This window comes from Strix uralensis, chromosome 4, assembly GCF_047716275.1.
Source record: "Strix uralensis isolate ZFMK-TIS-50842 chromosome 4, bStrUra1, whole genome shotgun sequence".
NCBI lineage: Eukaryota > Metazoa > Chordata > Aves > Strigiformes > Strigidae > Strix > Strix uralensis.
This window is the reverse complement of record NC_133975.1, coordinates 66519213-66536999: the sequence shown is the minus strand read 5'-3', so window position 1 is coordinate 66536999 and position 17787 is coordinate 66519213. Positions and strand designations below refer to the sequence as shown.

Sequence of the window (17787 nt, the reverse complement as noted above, 5' to 3'; positions counted from 1 at the left end):
TTAGGTGGCATATGCTGCCTACCTATTTCAGAAAGAATCCTATTCCCTAGCCATCACAGCAGTCCAGGTTTTTTTAAAGCCTGCTGCCACCCTGACAAAGTAATTCATTAAGCCCAGACAGTCCTTTCTGACCTTTGCTCTCCTCTCAGCAGGATGATCTGACTATAAGGGACTTATCTGCCAAGCTCCCACTTGAGCTGAGGTGCTTCCTGGAGAGTAGGGAGTAGAGAATAAAGTACTTTGAGGTTAAACCTTTTTTACTCCAGAGTGTCAGCCACTTGTCAGGAATTCTTTAGCACTAAGATTTCAGGTCACTTCTACCAAAGTTATTAAAATGAATCAGTTCACTGGTCAACTTGTAACAGACTGTCAGTCTGGAAGTGTTTATTCTTTATTCAATACATGACATAAGTTAAAACACTGAAGTCCCTATTACAGTGTTGGTAACCACACTTCCTAGTACGCTTCAAAAGCCCTAAGCAGTCAGTACAAAGATGCATCCCACAGCCCCACTCAAAGCAACACGAACTCAAACCCAGGGTCCAGATTCACCTGGACAGGCAGCTGCTCAGAACGCTGCTCACGCCTTCACAGCCTACCCCACACGTCTTCAGAACGCATTTGAGGTTGATTTTGCAGGTTGCCAAATGATTTCCTGATGGGCATGGCAGAGATCTGCTGCTCAGGCAGTTTAACCAGGTTTGATACAGGATTCACAGAGCTCTGCACTTAAGAAGGTCTCCTACTGAAGAAGGGGTAGAGTTTAGGGGCTCTGTGATTAATCTAAGCAGGCTTGCCATTAGCTAAGCAGCTTCCAAAATCCCATTAATGATATCCCCACCACTGATGAACAATTTGATCTTCATGTTCAGTCACTAGGGTCCTGTTACTGCATTCTTCCCAACGTCTGACCTTCCCATTCTCCACCAAGATAAATTTCCACTCTACTTTGGTGTCTACTGGCAGACTAATGGATTCAGACCAGAAGCCATCCTTGTCACACTTGAGGGGAACGTAGCTGTGCCACTGGCCGAGACACTCATGGTTACCAGTAACACCAATCAGCTGAGCGTCAGAGTGCGTGATGTAGTGCACACGGAAAGTCACATGGATATTCTGAAACATGGGGGGCACGGCCACAACTCTCTTTGCTTTCAGGTCCCCATCAGGGCAGTCTCCGTGTTCCCATTCCTTGCTGTCGGAGTCTTCCACGCTGCCATTCTTGCCAGCATCCCCCCAGGCCAGGTGCTCAGAAACCACTTCCCACTCTTCCTGGTCCAAGTCCCTACCCTCAGCCAGCTGACCTGTCTGCTCCTCACTTCTGTCCTTACAGACATCATCAGAGGCTCCTGCCACGTTCATCGCGCACCATCCATCACTTGCCTGTCCCATCTGGGGTCTCGCTTCGCCTGCCTGGCCGCTATGTGCATGGGCTGGACGCTCCCTGGAGCCGGTGGCACCCTGCTTCGGGAGCAGCTGCTCCACCTCCAGAGGTTCGCCTGAAACTCCACCACTTGGAACGTGGTTAAGCTCTTTCCTCGGTACAGCCGCCAGACCCTCTCCTGGCTTCCGAGGGCCGGGCAGGGCACCAGCCTTGGCCTCCAGCAGCGCTTGCTCCCCGCTCACCAGAACATCCTCTAAAAACGACATTTAAAACAAGAATGGCTTAAGCAACGCTCTTAAGCTTAGCGGCCGCAAACCCCCGTCCTCGCCGGCACCCTTGGGCAGACTGAGACACACCGAGCATCGGCTCCCCCCGCCACCAGCCCCCCGGCCGGTACCTGTGGCCGCCACCTGGCCTCTGGCCCGCCGGGGCCCCTCGCCGCCGCCCGGCAGCCGGGCCGCCGCTCCGCCGCCCTCCTCGCCTCGCCCGTCACCGCCGCCGTACCAGAGCCAGGCGAGAAGGGCGGCCAGCAGCCCCACCACCAGCGCCGGCCACAGTCCCGCTCCCAGGCAGCCCCAGCCCCAGCCCTCGGCGGGGAGGGCGGCGGCGGCGGCAGCGGCGGCGGGGGAGAGGGGGGGCGGAAGGTGCGGCGCGGCGGCGGGCTGCCGCAGGACGGGCGGGCCGCGGTCGCGGGCCATCACCGGGCGCTGGCAGCAGGGCCACCACCACCCCCCACCCCCCGGCGCCGCTTTAAGCCGGGCCCCGGCCCCGGGGAGGAGCTCGGCCGCGGGGCGGGATCGGCTCCCCTCGCGCCTGGCGGGGCCGTCGGGCCGCCCCCAGGGCGGGCGCGGGCGGCTGAAGGCTGGGATAGGGCAGGTTGGAATAAAAAAGTCAGAAGTGAGGTGAGAAAAAGTTGAAAGGCTCACTTTCTCCTCTCTTCCTCCCCTCCTCCCTTGTCTGCCATCCCTCTTTTCCTTCTCTTTCCTCATTTTGTCGTGCTGCGAGTGTTGTAAACCACAGATAATGGAAAAATGAAGGGAGGTGACACGCAAAAGTTGAGGACCGAATGCTTGAGTTTCCTATTTTTGCATAAAAGCAAGCATTGGAGCTATAGTAACTGCAGAATGTTGTGAAACTTAATTCTAGCAGCACTGGTGGCCCTAGATTTATATGCTCTAATGGGGGTGCGCTGAGGGTGACTGGTTTGCTTGTACTTTTAATGTTCGTATTGATGAAAATCCAGGCTTTCTCTGGTATCCCTGAGAAGTGAGATGAATTCACTACTAAATTTGTAACTTCTGCATCGTACTCTGATGACTACAGTTGGATTTCTTAACATTGTCCTGCTCTGCTGTCTTCCATATTATGCTCAGGAAGCTTTTTTGGACTACCAGGACTTCAGAGTCCATTAGTGCAGAAGATATTTGACATTTATTTTAACTTACCTTCATTTTACTACCCAGTTTCCCACTTGAAGTCATGATGTCAAATTTATTTCAAAATTAAAAGGTTATACAGATAAAGCTTACTAGGAACCCAAGAAATGTAGTAAATGCAACTTATAACTTTGTATTTTCATTGATAATTCTGGAGTGACAAACTGTAAAAATGTATATCAGTGTAGACTATTAACACCAAAGATTAACACCAGAGAAGGAGTAAGGGGAGGCAGTTCCATTCAGTTTTGACTGCTGCCTTTTTAAAATCCATTCTCTTTATCTGAACGAAGATATTGTCATTACTTGATTTCTAAAGCCCACTGACGAGATTTTATCCGCTGTCTCATTAGAAAAGAGAATGGCTAAGTGGATGTCCCAATAAGTCTATTTCCAGTGTGTGAACTTCTTAATCTTTCAGTGTCATTTAGAGCAGTGCTACCTCAGCTTAACAGGACAGTAAATGTCATTCGAATTTATAGAAGCACAAGTGTGCAGTCTTCGTGGTGAAGTTCTCTGGCTGATACGGAACATGGTGGCCTGTGCAAATACACAGAATTCATGATCTAAATATTTTTCCTTTCTTCGCTCACCACAGTAGCCAAGACACCTTCTCTGAAGCCCTCCTCCAACAAAGTGCTGAGCTTGTGCTTAAGCAAAAATATCTATTTTGGTACTTTGATGTGTGGGATGCGTTCTGGCATGTGCTAAACATGCACTGCTCAGATCTTCTGCTCAATAATACAGTGAAAGAAAAGAGCTGAGAAGCTAGGACCTGCCTGGCCACTTTCTCAGTGAATATGGTTTTGGGTGCACCCTCTTTTACCACTGTTGGTGCTTCAAGGTGCAGCTTAGCCTTGCCACTTAAAACAGACACTTGACTGTAATGAGTTGTACTAACTACTGAAACTCTTTGTGTAGTAGGTGGTATTTTCACAGTTTACTTATATTCCTCTTTTCTAGCCTTCAAAACAGATAGTCCCATGCTCTGTATTTGTACACCACCTTGCTCAACTGGGATTATCAGGTAGGGCACCTGCATACTACTGTTCTTTTAGGTAGCATTGTGTACTGCAATTTAAAATTCCTAGTCATCTACCTGAAACAGAGCAGACAAAAATCATTAATTACTGTACTGTTACACTAACAGAGCACCCTCAGCACAGATGAAGAGGTAGTGTTTGGAGCTGCTAACCCCAGTATTTCTTTTCTTAAATATATTTGATAAAACATCTTAGGAAGGAAGAGACACCAAACTAACACAGTTTAGAAGTGACTCTTACAAAAACCGTTAAGGAACGGTTTATCTTGAAGACACAAAAATGCACATGATGAAAGACAGGGTACTGCTTTAACGAGCAAGAATAGAGCAAAGGTCTCTTTTGGTTCTATTCATCTTTCATGCTCATACAAGTCTCTTCAGTTTTCAGACTTTTTCACCCAGTATCTGCAGAAGAAACTAAAGCAAAACACCCAGATTGCTTTGAGTTCTCAGAGAGTAATTGTTGTCACTAGAAATGCATTTGAATGATTACAAAAAGAGGGAGTCACAGAGGACCCAGGTGCCATCAGAGACAAGCTTGCCACACAGCAAGGCAGGAAAGGACAGTTCTAGAACCCAGATCCCAGATTCCCATGAAAGTCCTACTTATTCCCCAGAGAGCACATGCAATTTTTGCCCAGTCACTTCCAGGTGCCATCAGCATCCACTGATGCAAATGCACTTTGAGTGCTGTGGTCTCCTAGACCAGGGCCATCCTTGTAATCTGCTGTGGAATGGCCACAGTTCAGAGGTGAGGGAGGTTTTTGTGAGCAAGGGGTGCAGCTTTATCAATGATTACTTGTCTGCAGCAGCTGCAGTGGGTGACAGGACCTGAAAAGGCTTCATAATTTGCAAACCTCCTGGTAGGATTACACTTTAGTCCACCATAAATCCACACTGTTGCAAAGAAGAGTTGCCTGACCCTTTGGCTCCCCTGTCCTCACTGCCGGTTTTGTGCAGGCCTTTGCTTTCATGTGACCATTGAAGTGGGTCAGATTAGGTAATTGATCCAGCTGAAAATTAATACAGAAAAAATTTAAAAAATGTTTCTTTTAATCCACACAAATACTTGTGCCAACAGAGGGGAGAAAACAATAATGGGTGTCCAAAGGAAAGGCAGACCTTTCCCTTTCAGAGGCAATGTGGATTTATGCTAGATATAACTAGTTTTAAGTGGTTCAATCATGGCTGTTAACAATGATACCCTGTCCAGGTAGCAATGAATTTGTGCTTTGGAACTCTTCTTAGGAAGTCTATAATTTATTTTCTATTTCCTTTTTTTAAAACAAGGTTCTTGGTGAATACTGAGGCTGAAATTCCTGAGTCACTGATCACTTATCGAGTGTTAGAAGCAGAGATGCTGGACAGAAGAGAAGTGAGAAGAGTCACGGCCCAAGAGCTCACAGGGTGCTGAGGACTGAGGCTCCTGTTCTGAAGCAAACACACAGATAGTTGCAGGGGTAACTTACCCCTGGGTTTTGGTAGCCTTTCCTCTCTAGGAATTCTTGAAATGCTCACATGCCATAAAACATGGAGACCTCTGCCTCCTAAGAGAATTTCCAAAGCAGATTCCAAAGTGCTCAAAAATGTATCTTGTATTTTTTTAAAACTTTAATTGGAACCAAACAAAGCGACAGTACAATAAAGGGTCGAGGAGACAGTTTCTCAAAGTCTCAGGGACACAATTCTGTTTCTAATTAATTCAGGATTTTAGTTTGTTCATGCACTCATTTGTGATGTGGCATTAGTTTGGACATTAGTGCTCTGTGAACGCTGAGCCTTCATTGCACCATTGTTTATTCAGTAAATGTGGTAGCAGTTGCTGGACCATATTTTGAAAAGCTACATGTGACTTTGCAGAATTACCAGCCAGCTGACTGGCCTAAGATCAGAAGCCTCAAACCTGCCACCTTTTCACATTTTAAAACCAAAACAGTAGGGCAGGTACTTACTATCACAATTCTGTAAGCAACTCTAGGGCCATAGCTGTTATTAGGAAGTCCTGGCCCATGTGCAGTGTCTCAGATGAACTTTCTGAATTTTATTCTGTAAACTGTGCCATCTAGTGTGGTGACAGGGAATCTCAGCTGTAATTTAAGAGCAAGTGAGAAATGCCTTGCTGCATCAGACGCGTGGTGCATCTATCCCACTATTCTGGCTCTGAGCGTGGCAGGAGGGGGCTATTTAGGGAGTGTGTTTGAGCCTGGCCCGTGGTATCCACAGTTGCTGTATAAAGGATGTTGGAGAGTACTTCTCTTCAACAGGCCTTGTGTGTGTACAGTGCTTCTTCCAGTTTTATAATAGAACAAAATGGAAATATGAATAAGGATGAAGAAAATACAAATTAAGGAGCCCTGTTATTCACTGTGGTTGTACTATCTGGAAGTTCCACAGACAACTCAAGAATGAGAGTTTGTCAGGGGAAGCTTTATGGAGATTTGCAGAGAGTCCTTATGCTGTCCTATGCATTTCCTGAGCATAAGGACAGCATGTGTAAAAAACTCAGTGGTGCTTTTACGAAGCTCTGTTGAGGAGGTAAAGGAGGACAGGTCACAGGTGAGGTTGGAAGCAGGTAGCAACTTTCTGATAATAAGAGCTGTTGGTGTTTGCTCATTGCCAGGCCTTACACTGTGGATTCTCACTGTCACAGAGTGAAAAACTAAGCAGTCATTGTCACCAGCTAGATGAATAGTAAGAGACATTATGCCTCTTATTCTTGCTGCAAGTGGTGCACAGGCATGTTCCCATAACATACATGCCCTGTAGTCATTAACTCTGGGGGGCTCAGTGTAAGTGGTACACAGTGCTTACAGTACCTCCTTAATAAGGAGTGGTGTAAAACTGCAAAGACCATTGCCTTTTTCTTTTGGATCCACTAAAGGTTCACCCACATTTTGCCTTTTCCATGTTTTAGGTCAATGTACTACTAGGCGTCATATCTGCTCTCAACAACTTTGGGCTGGCTTGATTCCTAATAAATATAGAATACTGTGTAGTAACTCTCTTAATCATATTTCCTATTGATAGAGCAGATACCAAATACTGGTGCTGCATAATTGTGCTTTGGTAGTTACCCCTTGCAGTAGCCGTAAGGTATAATCATGTTCAGCACTGTTAGTGCTTTTAGTGTGAGGAATACTAGACAGAAGACTTATGTCCAGTCCACTACTCTTGTGAAGTTTTCTAACCTAGCCATTTGCTAGTGAGTTGTTTTTTCTTTGCAGCCAAAGGAGTAGACAGTTTAACTGGAAATGGTCAGATTCGCTTGGGAATATACCTCTGCAGTAGAAGAGGAGGCACAGAAGAGTGAAGGAAGGCAAGGAGGGGATATAGTGAGAAGGGAGAAGCACAGATGGAGCTGTGGAAGGAAGTACAGAAGTAAGGTATTTTGTTCATCTCTTCTTCCTGTCCCCAGTGAGAAGATGAGCCCAACAGCAGAGCTAAAAGGAGATGGGAAAAGGAATAACATCATCTCATAGATATCTTAACCATAGCTCACAAATCTTAGTCTAAAGTAGCTTTCCCTAGAAGCCAGTTTAAAATTTAAAATGCAAGACTCTGCTGCCATGGAGGTTTTTGTGGCAGTTGCTTGACACTTTCTGCATTGGGGCCCCACCCAACCAACTAGGTAGAAAAATGGGAAGGACAAAGTATTCATATACTTTGGACCTGTATCACACTGTGGGAAGAAACTGTAACCCTGACTGTCTTTCTGTACCATCCTTTTCCCATATTAATTGCGAGTATCTCAGCTATGAACACTGGATGCTCTTCTCTGTGCAACATTTCACAGTAGGCAGCAGGTGGCACATGCGGAGTATGTCTGACAGTAAAAGCCCTTCATTTCCAGACAGTGAAGAGATGGTTTCTCTCAGTTGCTATTAGCTTTTGAAGAGCAATGTTTCCCATACCTTCTGTCCTAGATTGCTGACCAAGAAGTTGCAGAAGAATGTAAGGAGAGCAGAGAAGCAGGCAGATGAGAACTGGTGGGAGTGCTGTCCTCACAACTGGCCTTCAGAGTGGTTAGTGATGAGCATACCCCAGATCCAGACCTACTTTACATTATCAGCCATTAAAGTCTGGAAGGCAGCCAGTGAAGAGGAGGGAAAAATTGTATTGTCTATAATGCTTACAGTCATGGTGAAGGAAAGCCAGGCACCACCAGAGCCTTTCCTTGTGTCCAAAGGCTGAAAGGGACCTTAGGAGTCCAGTTTAGGACTGGTGTCTGCAGGCTGCTGGTGACCTGGAGGTCGTCCATGAATGTATTTATTTTTAACCTCCCCCCCTTCAACATGCAAATGGATGGCAAATATGTTTCTGCCTGTCTGCAGGCACAGGTTCCCAACTACTGACAGTTACAAATGCGTATGTTCGTAATTCTAACAGCAAAATCAAAGTACTGTAAGATAGTAAAGCTTAGCTATATCTTAAGGACTTTGCTCTTTGTAGCCACCAAAATAATGGTAAAATACAAAAGCATCCATGGATTCTCTTCAAAAAAACTTTTTATTTTAACAATCAAGAAGTGCTGGTCTGTTTTACCCTTCTGCCATAAGATAACATCAACCTCCAATGATTACGTAAGCTGATCTTGAAAGAGGGATAAACCAGAGCCTTCAGGATGATGTATTTCATTATTTAACTGTCTGTTAGAAAATCATTGCCAGTTTTTAACCTAAAGCTGTCCGCTCCCCCTGAGCTCACTTACCCTGTCCCAAAGTAACATGGGAAGCAAAGTACTTCCAGTTTCTTTTTATCACCCTTGTACTTAGTTGGAGCTTCTTATGCACATTCTCAGTTAGCTCTTATCTGTATTAGAAACTCAGTTTGCTCTGTCTTGGCATGTTGGTCACAGGTGTATAATCATTCCTGCAGCTCTCCCCATTTTCTTTTGAATTTGTTTACATCCTTCTTAATGAACAGTAACCAAACCGGGTCACAGACATCACCCCAGAGGTTGTCTTTTACCCAGGCTGAGAAGAGCAGAGGGTTATCTCTTGTTCATCTTTGTTCTCATGATAGGACGCTTCCTTCTTTTGCACAACCAGGACGTTGCTGACATTTACAATCTACCAAAATCCCCGTATCCTTCCCTTGCTGAACTCCTGCCTAGCTAGCTGTTCCTCACTCAGTATTTGCACAGCTGAGAAGTTCTGCTTGGGAGAAGTCATTCGGCCCTGGTTTTGCACTCCTTTATTTTCCAGATTTTGTCCAACATGTCAGGATCATTTTGAATCTATTTGAAGCCCTTCAACACCTTTGTAGTGTTTTCTAACCGGGTGTCATCTGCAGATTGAATGGATTCTTTGGCAGTACACTGGTTTTCCATGAATTTTCAAGGAAACAGCTTGTGATTCTGAGTTTGTTCTACTATTTTCCATATTATAATGTATTTCATCCTCACTTAGCTAACTCAAAACATCTAACAGGTCTAATGCCGTTCTTTCCTACTTACCCATAGTAATCTGACTTGGAATTCCTTCTTGGGTTTGAGGTAGGGCTTATTGCTTGCCCAGGCCAGTCTCTTATTGCATTTCCTGTGCTTTCTCTGAACTTGTGTACTGTGCTAGTAATATCAAGGAATGACCGCTTTCCCTAAATCCCTTTTCCTCGTAGGTTTGTTTCCCACAAGCCATTATTTGCTAGCTTTTTCAGTTTATTAGTCACTCTCTTTGCAAGTCATGCTTACTATTTTGTTCTCCATTCTCTGTTTCCCTAGCTGCTACAGTTGCATTTCATACGCCATTTCATGATGGGTTCCTCATGCTTTCTACTCCTTCCTAGGTTAGAATCAAATCCCTTCTAAGGATTTGAAGGAGGAGGGAGAAAATACAAGACACTGCAAGGCAGAGAAAAAGAAACATTGAACCAGTGAAATTCTCCTCTTGGAGCCCCGTAGAAAAGGATTAAAGTTGCAGATCTACAGATCTTGCTCAATTAAGTATTTCCCTGTGCACAGTATTTTAATCTCTGTGCTCTTTAGAGACATAATGAGATATGCCCAAACAAATGCCTTTATTCTTCCATGGAAGTTCTGCATGTAGCAGAGTGGAAGGGTAAGTATACCATACAGGAACAGACTGAAACAATAGTAAGACATTATTCTGTCATGTTATTTTGCCAGTGATGGGGAGCAGCAGATACCCTAAAGCATAAAGCATAGTATAAAATATTCGGCTAAATTCTGTGAATGTTAAGTGTCTCAAGCTCATCTCGGGGTTCACTGAAGTTGTGGTACCCAGGAGCTCTTAGAAACTGAATAATAAATAAAAGGTTCCAGCAAACATGCTGATTGATAGACTCTCATGGTTGTCTAATAGCCTAAAGACATTATGCTTTGACTTCCATGTAGATTCTTTATGTAGTCAGGCCCATAGAAAAATGCAGCATAAAAGACATCCAAATATTTCTTTTCAAACAACTTTTGACACAGAAATTTATCAAAGTCCAAAGTCTGAAGAGCACTGAGAAAACAAATACAAGCTTGACTTTTGTGATAAAATAAAAAGAATATCTGTGTTTGTAGCTGACAGGTATAATCTTCTAAGCTGGAGATGATAGAAAACAGTTGATTCTGACAAAATACCAGAAATGTGTTTTTAGCTCCTGGGGAAGAACAGCTTCTGAGAGGACACTCAGCAGGGAGTTGGTGTAGAGTGTGGTATCTTTTTACACTCCTTCTTAGAGCATTTTACTCATGTCGGCAAGCTTTACAGGCAAATGTCTTTTTTCAGCTGGAACATCCCATATGTATTCTGTGAGCCTACCTGTTCTGTTTATTTACTGTGAAATGAAGCTTTTTGGGATATAAATAAGGCAGCAACAGGAATCTTTCATGTGCTTCGAAATACACTTTTGCTGACATCAAATCTGTGTGCCCTGTTCTGAAACTGTTCCCGCAAGTTCCTCTTTCCTGAGTTAAATGTTTGAAGGAGGATGCCATTGGTCACTTAGTCATGCGCTGCTTTGGTCTGATGACAGGAGAAAGCATAAAGTCCTTTCCCACCCAGTCATGCTAGAGGAAAAGGCAAGATATGAGCCAGTAATTTGTGCTTAACAAGCCAGCACTTGATGCTGTGACTCCATCCTAAGACCCAGGTCACATGCTAGAACCAATGAGGGATGTGATATTTTTTTTTCTTCCCCAAAGTATTCCCTGCTTTGCCCTGGCTGCGGTGGCAAGGAATGCATCTAACCTATACAAGGTATTGCAGACTGCGGTGAAGGTCTGGCTTAATGGTTCCCATCCTACGGACCAGCACTGCTTTTGGCCACAAGATATTAAATAGTCAAAATTGAGGCTGGCAGGCACCACAAAGTGCAACATTGCTCTGGGGCTGGTGCCAAGGGTCTGATAAGGAATGGGGACAGATGAGTTAGAATCTGCAAGATGCATGGGCCCAGGTGTGCTGGATTGTTTGCCTTCCTGTGGAAGGTGGAGGTGGACAGGCAGTGCAGTAGGTTCGCAGGCAGCATTCACCCTCCCCTTCCCCTCCTCAGTGGTTTTTTCTCAGTGCCACTTTTGTGTTGAAAAAATGGTGCAAATAATTAAACGTAGCATTGCCTTCAACAGCTGTGAACAGTCGTACTCCTAGAGGGAGGCTGGCGACCTGCCCATCCAAACAGTTGGTGAACTTTGTTTACTGTACTAGAATAAAATCCTGCTAAGCGCAGGTGCTCATCACAAAATCACAGAATCATCTAGGTTGGAAGGGACCTTGAAGATCATCTAGTCCAACCATTAACCATCACATCATGGTGCCAAAGCTCTGCATTCAGCAGGCAGACTGAGGGGCAGTGATTCTGAGCCACTGACCTTCTGCAGCATGTCTCTGTACCTCCTCAGGTGGGGCTGTGAGATGGACTACATCCGCTGAAGGGAACAGTTTGTTCTGAAGGAAAGAGATGCCATAGGCTTCCTACCAGGATTAGGCCCCTAGAAGCCCCCTTGTTTCTTTAACCCCCCGGGTCTGGGCTCTTTGAACATTGCTTCCTCCATCCTTCTCTTGCACTGGTCACTTCAGACCTCTGCCATCTGGCACATTTCCAGGGAAGCCAGTGCCTATCACGTGTTTAGCTAGTGTTGCCCTGCCCTGGGACAAGAGCCAAGGGCTGTCACACACACAGTCTCATTGTATAAGCTGGTAGACACGAGCTATTTGTATCAAGGCTGATATATAAAGCATTTGTTTAGTAACGGCTGCCACTGGCTAGCTGGGAGTAGGGCTATGGTGTAAGAATGACTCATTACAGCCTTACTTCTGGGCCTACGAAGTGTTCATTTAAGTGCAATAGACATTGGGAGTGAGGAAAAGACTCCCAATGTGAGCCTTTTTGGTCCTTTTCCTCATCAGTGCCAGTAAGTTTGGTACACTTAAGGACTGAGACTGCAGGATTTGTGTGTGGTAAGACTCCAGAGAGCTCAGCTATGCTGCTCTCATTCCACTGATACTGTCTGCTAAAAGATACTTACATTTCAGAATTTTAATTAGAGTTAGTTGATCGCCTGAGTAAATAATAATGTACTGCAGGCTAGCAAAATCATCTAATTGCAGCCTTCAGTACCTATGTTTACTTCAGGAACAAGGGAGGATATCAGCCTGTGACATAAAACAGGCTCAAAACAAAGCAGACACTGTAGATCTGCAGCCTTGCTTAAATGCAGATACAGTCAACTGCAGTTAGCGGAGACTGTAAAATTCCCCTGCTTACTATGCAAGACCTCCACTTTTCCTCAATAAAATAATACATAGAGGTAGTGTGCATCTAGGTTTTAATGCAGCAGCATACGTTTTAAGCTCCTGAATCTGCTCTTGAATTTTTTCAGATCACTAAGAAGTTGAGCATAGGCTAACAAAAGCAAAAAAATGAGACTCCTAGAGGATTGCAGTGGGTTTTTCAAAATTACTGAGTCACCTGGTCCCTCAGAAAGTTTGTCTTTGACTTCAAAAGAATGATGTGGAGCACTGAGCACAGATGTAGCAACAACACATTTCAAATATGCTTCCCCAGAATCTGTCCTATCATATTCCAGCAGAGCATCCTTCACCTTTGTAATGTCGGAGTGGCATTCATGTGGAATATGACTCACAGGTCAGGGAAACATGTGCCATTGGTTTGCTAATTTTAAATGTGCCCTCTGTAGTACAGTTCACTTAAAACTAGGTGTGGATTGTTGAAACTGTGCTCAGTCAGGCTGAATCCAAAATGAGGCAAATAAACATAATGGGTCTCTCTCTGTCCTCTCCCTTCACACCAGCAAATGCTGAAGTAAACAGATGCACTTGGCAGCACTATAGAATAAATCGACTTGTGATTTGCTCTGCACTTTGGCACTCGCTGTGTACAAAGCTCCTGTTAAATCAGAGGGCTTGGGTCAGGGACCAGAGTTTTCATCCACTGCTTGGGATCTAGGCTCTGAAGTCCTACTGACAGTTGTAGGCTGTAATCCTCACTTTTTTAGGAGGCATATGTGTCATAATATGGGAAAAAGTATATGATCACCATTTATTCTGTTTGAATGAGGGATTCTTTACTATTTCTGGCATGTTCAGGGTTATCACGAGATGTTTTCAAGGCTGGACGGTAAAGCCTCTGCTATCCCCTGTCTTATATTGATGGGAAAGTGTGGGGCTGGCTCAGTAACTGACCTGTGTGACTAATCTGACCATGTTAGCAAGGTGTCTCAGAAACCTGCCAGCTCCTTATAGCTTTCCCTATAATAAGATCAGAGATCTATTTTTATGATGATTCAGGCTTTGTTGGCTTCCTGTTTGTAAGTAATAATGAGGGGCAGGGGGTTTATAAGGCAAGAGGGAACACAATCCTGAACTGGTTTTGCATTTCAGGTGCTGGATGGATGCTCACTTCAAGGAAGAATAGCAACAACTATATTAACTTTACCTCTGGAAAGATGCTGTCTTTCAAATGAGAGTGAAATAACTGAGGGTGGTGGCTTAGGACGTGGTCCATCTCCTTCGTGAAATCCTTCCTGGCTTCCTGCTTTGACCTGAGCTTGCAGCTGGGTTTAGCAGATGTTTCCCATGCCTTTTGTCGAGCCAGGTGGGATCTACTCTGTAGCAGGATGAAGGGAAGCCCCTTTGGGCTAAGAATGATGATGTTAGCCTAGGGAGGAGGGAAGCCATTTCTGAAATCATCCAGACCACTTTTTAAGAACCACCAGTGCTGTCCATTAAGTGTATCCGAGAACCCCTGTTGGGTGCTGCCTGCTGGCAAGCATCTTGATGACAGCTTTTCCATGTACCTGAAACCAAAATCCGCTAGTTAGTGCAGGAAATATTGGCTTTATAAAGAAGTGTGTTTTAAGACTTTGCTTGTATTAAGAAAGCAGGAATAAAAGGCTCACCACATCTGGCCTGTGCTGTGACAGTTTACCTCCACTCTTCGCCATCTGTGAAACCAGCACGTGGCAGGGGAGTTACTGGTTGGTGTCAAAGCTGACGATCAAACACGCAGAACCACTCAGGCTCCAAAGGCCCAGGGTGTGAGAAAGGAGCTGTGCTAGATGCTGACATTCAGAAGCCAGGCAAGGGACTAGGTTACAAGTCAGGGCCTGGGAAAAGTGATTTGCTTGTTTTGCCTGTTTTCCCATTAACACATTTAAGAGGGAAAACCTCAGGTCCAAACTCTGCTAACTCTGATGGGTGTGGGTCTACTCCAGCTGGAGCTTCAGAAGGGAAGAGTGAACATGCCAGATGCAGAGGCAGATGAACAAAGGAGTATGAGGTCTTCACCAGACCTCCCTGGGTCTCTTGCTCCCACTCACCACAGAGCTGCACTCATCCTGACAGCTCCACTCCACAAGGCCCTGGCTGTCCGTGCTGCAGGGCCAAGAGAGGATCTTGGTCATGTAACTCATCCCCAGACTCTCTGTTTTCTCTGCCCTGTCCTTGGGACACGTGCCCCACACGCTCCTCTTACTTGTCCCCATGCTCGCCAGGTCTGCCAGGAGCACTGCCAGGTGGCACAATGCCTTCGCTGCTGTTGCAGATAAGAAAGCTGAGCTGAATTATGGCTAGCCTCTTCCTGTGTCAGCACAGCCACATTCTCCTTTGCTCTACTGCTGTGAACAGCATGGGCACATCTTAGCTGAGCTCTTGGTTCTTCCCTGGGTGCTCATGCACTTGTGCTTGTCCCTTGGCATGCAGAGGGTGTTCCCAGTAGTGCAGGGCTGTTTGCAGCGCTCATCAGCAACAAAACAAGCAAACCTGGTTGGTCCTGGAGCTCCTTCAGAACTGTATAGAAAACTGAGGGTTTGGAGAAGTTCATGTCAGTCTCCCTGGGCTCTAGCTATCTAACCCATAATGGCTCCTCCCATGACCTGAGGTGTCCTCAGGGAAGAAACCAGGTGGAGAGTAGGACTTAATGCACAAGAGTATAAGATCAAACACTTGAAAAGATAGTGTTCTTGACTGTTGCAATCTGCATTAGAGGAACATGTGGTCTAGCAGCTATAACTTGATTTAAGGTAGTAAAACTCTGACAGTAGGAGATTTACTGATTAGATGGGCTTGGCACTGCAAGCCAGGTCCTCAGCAAACTTGTTAAGCTGTTTAGGTTATCCAGACACTGCTGCTTGCCAGAGTCTCTCATACATCCTGGTGCATGCTCTGCAGCTTCCTCTTCTTCCTTTGCTAGGAAGATCTCTGTTTCATAGCTTAGTGCAAGTCACAGCCTGTCTTACACAGCCACTAGTGGCATTCCCACCCCACAATATATTTCCTCCAGCCCCCATCCCCTAACGTGGTTCCTTGGCCACATTCAGCTTGAGAGTGCCCTAGCTCAGCAGTGAAGCAGTGAAGGCTCTAGCATTTCTCTGTGGCAGCAGTGAAAACGAGATGTGCAGACGAGTAAAGAGGACATAGTGTGGGTCAATGGTTGATGCGGTGGGGAGAAGAGGATAGGGGCTGATTAGGTTCAAGGTGAAGTTTGGAAGGGAGTGGAGCTGAGTGAGGAGAGAAATTTGGCTGAGGAGAGAAATCTGGGTGAAAAGAACAGTAAGGAAAAGGTGGCCTGAAGCAATGCTCTGTCCTCCTACATAGGTGGCACAGTTTGCCACCTCTGAGTCATGAGGGTCTATATGCAGAAGCGGCTGATGAGTCAGGGAAGCAGCAAACCAAACCAGAAGCAGCTGATGGGTGTGAGTTACTGCACTTGCTAATTTTGGTATAGCTCAGATTATGAGGAATATGAATGTGTATGTGTAATTTTAAAATGTACTACATGATCTATATCACAGTTATGACATGCATGTAGAGGTATGTGTGTGTATGTGTGACTTACAATTCATGAAGACTGTGGAGTGTGTTAAAAACATGAGAGTCAAGCAGGACCAAATTTCCGAAGGAAGAACTTATTTGCTGCTGTTCTCATAATAGCTAAAAGCATTAATCTCCTCAGAAGCAAAACCAAGTCCTGTAGACATATCTCTTGTCTCCTAAAAAGTAATTATCCCAAATCTAGATGTCAAACAGTGTTCTAAATGCAAATCTCATCCTGGTCTGACCAATGCACTTACTTCGTGTGCATCTCCCTATGCAGCTAAACCAGGAGCAAAGGCTGCTGTTACACAAGCAGCAACTTTGTTCACAGACCTTTCCCAGGTCACTGTTGAACCTAGTAATTGCAGGGTAGCTCTGCCCTATAGTGAACTACTTTCTTGCCAGCAGTTCATTTGTACTGTGTGGGAAGAATAAATTAAAGCCTGAGTACAGTGAAAGTTGATCACTACCCACTTACAAACCTTTCAGAAATTTCTCAACTCTCAGCTAAAATCAGTATCTTGTAATTACATTATTATTTTATTAATTAGCATACAGTACTAGAAACATACATAGTATGTGTAAATTCATTGATGACAAGTATGTGTATTAGCTGTGCATGAAAGGCGGAAGAGCAAAGTCTCTGAAAACCATTTCCTTGTTTATTACTGATGTACTTGGGTGTTCCCCAAGAACTGCTCCTCTAAGACAGGGAGCATACTGCATGTAGAGCTTTTTGTGCCGTCCTCCTTGGCCCATGCTGTGAAACATCCAGCCATCAAAGGAACTCTGTGGTGAGATACCAGGAAACTTGAAATGTTAAGGTCCTGCAAGCTACCTGTAGTATGTTTTCTGTTCTGTTGTTGAGCTGGGCTGAGTTAAATGGCAGCCAGGGGTTAAATTCCTGACAGGATGCAAAAGAGAGAGATGCCCCACCTTCATAAAGCACCATTCTTGATAACTAGAAGATGTCAGTCCCTGTAATATTTACCTCTGAATTTCTTCTGCTGTATATTCCAGAGGAAAATACAGGTGATTCAGAAACATGGTGATGGAGATGGAAGTAAACAGAGCACCACAGATACATAGATGAAAGCAGACTGCAAACATCGTGGCAGCAGAAGAAGATGAATGGACAAGTCTACTAAAATTGTAGATAATACAGAAACTGGTAGAGTATTTATTAAGTAAAATACTTTCCTAGTTACAATTGCATTCTCAGTTGGGATGAAACTACACTTCGTTCTGGAAAGGCTGTTTCACGTCTCTGTGTGCCTTCAGGTCACAGCTCCTAAAGGAAGCAACGCAAGATTTGGATCCAGTTAGACCTGGTATGAACAGGTCTATCAACAGTGACAGATGCTTGTAGCACCAAAGTCTGAAGCAAGGACAAGCAAGATTCCTATCTTGGGTGGCAAAGACAAGAGATCCCTGAAGTGACATGGATGCACACAAAGAGACAACAAAAAATATCCTACCCCTCCTATCTGCTGTTTCCACGCCTCTATTGTGGCCAACATAAAATGTTCACTAAAGAAAGGTCTAATAGTTGCTAAATCACGGGAGCAGGCTTAAGGATTTCTGGGATCTGTTCTGATTTGGCTGATACTGTGCTATATCATTTCCTAATTCCTTCCTTGACAA

At 44.9% G+C, this 17787-nt stretch overlaps 1 protein-coding gene and 1 long non-coding RNA gene across 2 annotated transcripts; one reads left to right on the top strand and one right to left on the bottom strand.

The window, feature by feature from the left end:
- Positions 1–351: 351 nt before the first annotated feature.
- Positions 352–2500, bottom strand: STBD1 (starch binding domain 1). Its single transcript, XM_074865141.1, has 2 exons — positions 1782–2500; positions 352–1637 (listed from the first exon to the last, which is right to left on the bottom strand). The coding sequence occupies exons 1-2, from the start codon at positions 2371–2373 to the stop codon at positions 826–828; spliced, it is 1404 nt and encodes a 467-aa protein (XP_074721242.1). The 5' UTR covers positions 2374–2500; the 3' UTR covers positions 352–825.
- A 4655-nt stretch (positions 2501–7155) lies between these two features.
- On the top strand, positions 7156–13748 carry LOC141942192 (uncharacterized). The gene is made up of 3 exons (XR_012628560.1): positions 7156–7245; positions 7786–7884; positions 13711–13748. It is a non-coding gene; the product is annotated as an uncharacterized LOC141942192 (long non-coding RNA).
- Positions 13749–17787: the final 4039 nt, after the last annotated feature.

Excerpts from the sequence above, each read along its gene's own strand:
- STBD1 (XM_074865141.1), bottom strand. The coding sequence starts at position 2,373 with ATGAGGAAAGAGAAGGAAAAGAGGGATGGCAGACAAGGGAGGAGGGGA. Across the intron at positions 1,638-1,781 it reads AGGCCAGGTGGCGGCCACAG|AGGATGTTCTGGTGAGCGGG; the intron begins GTACCGGCCGGG and ends TGTCGTTTTTAG.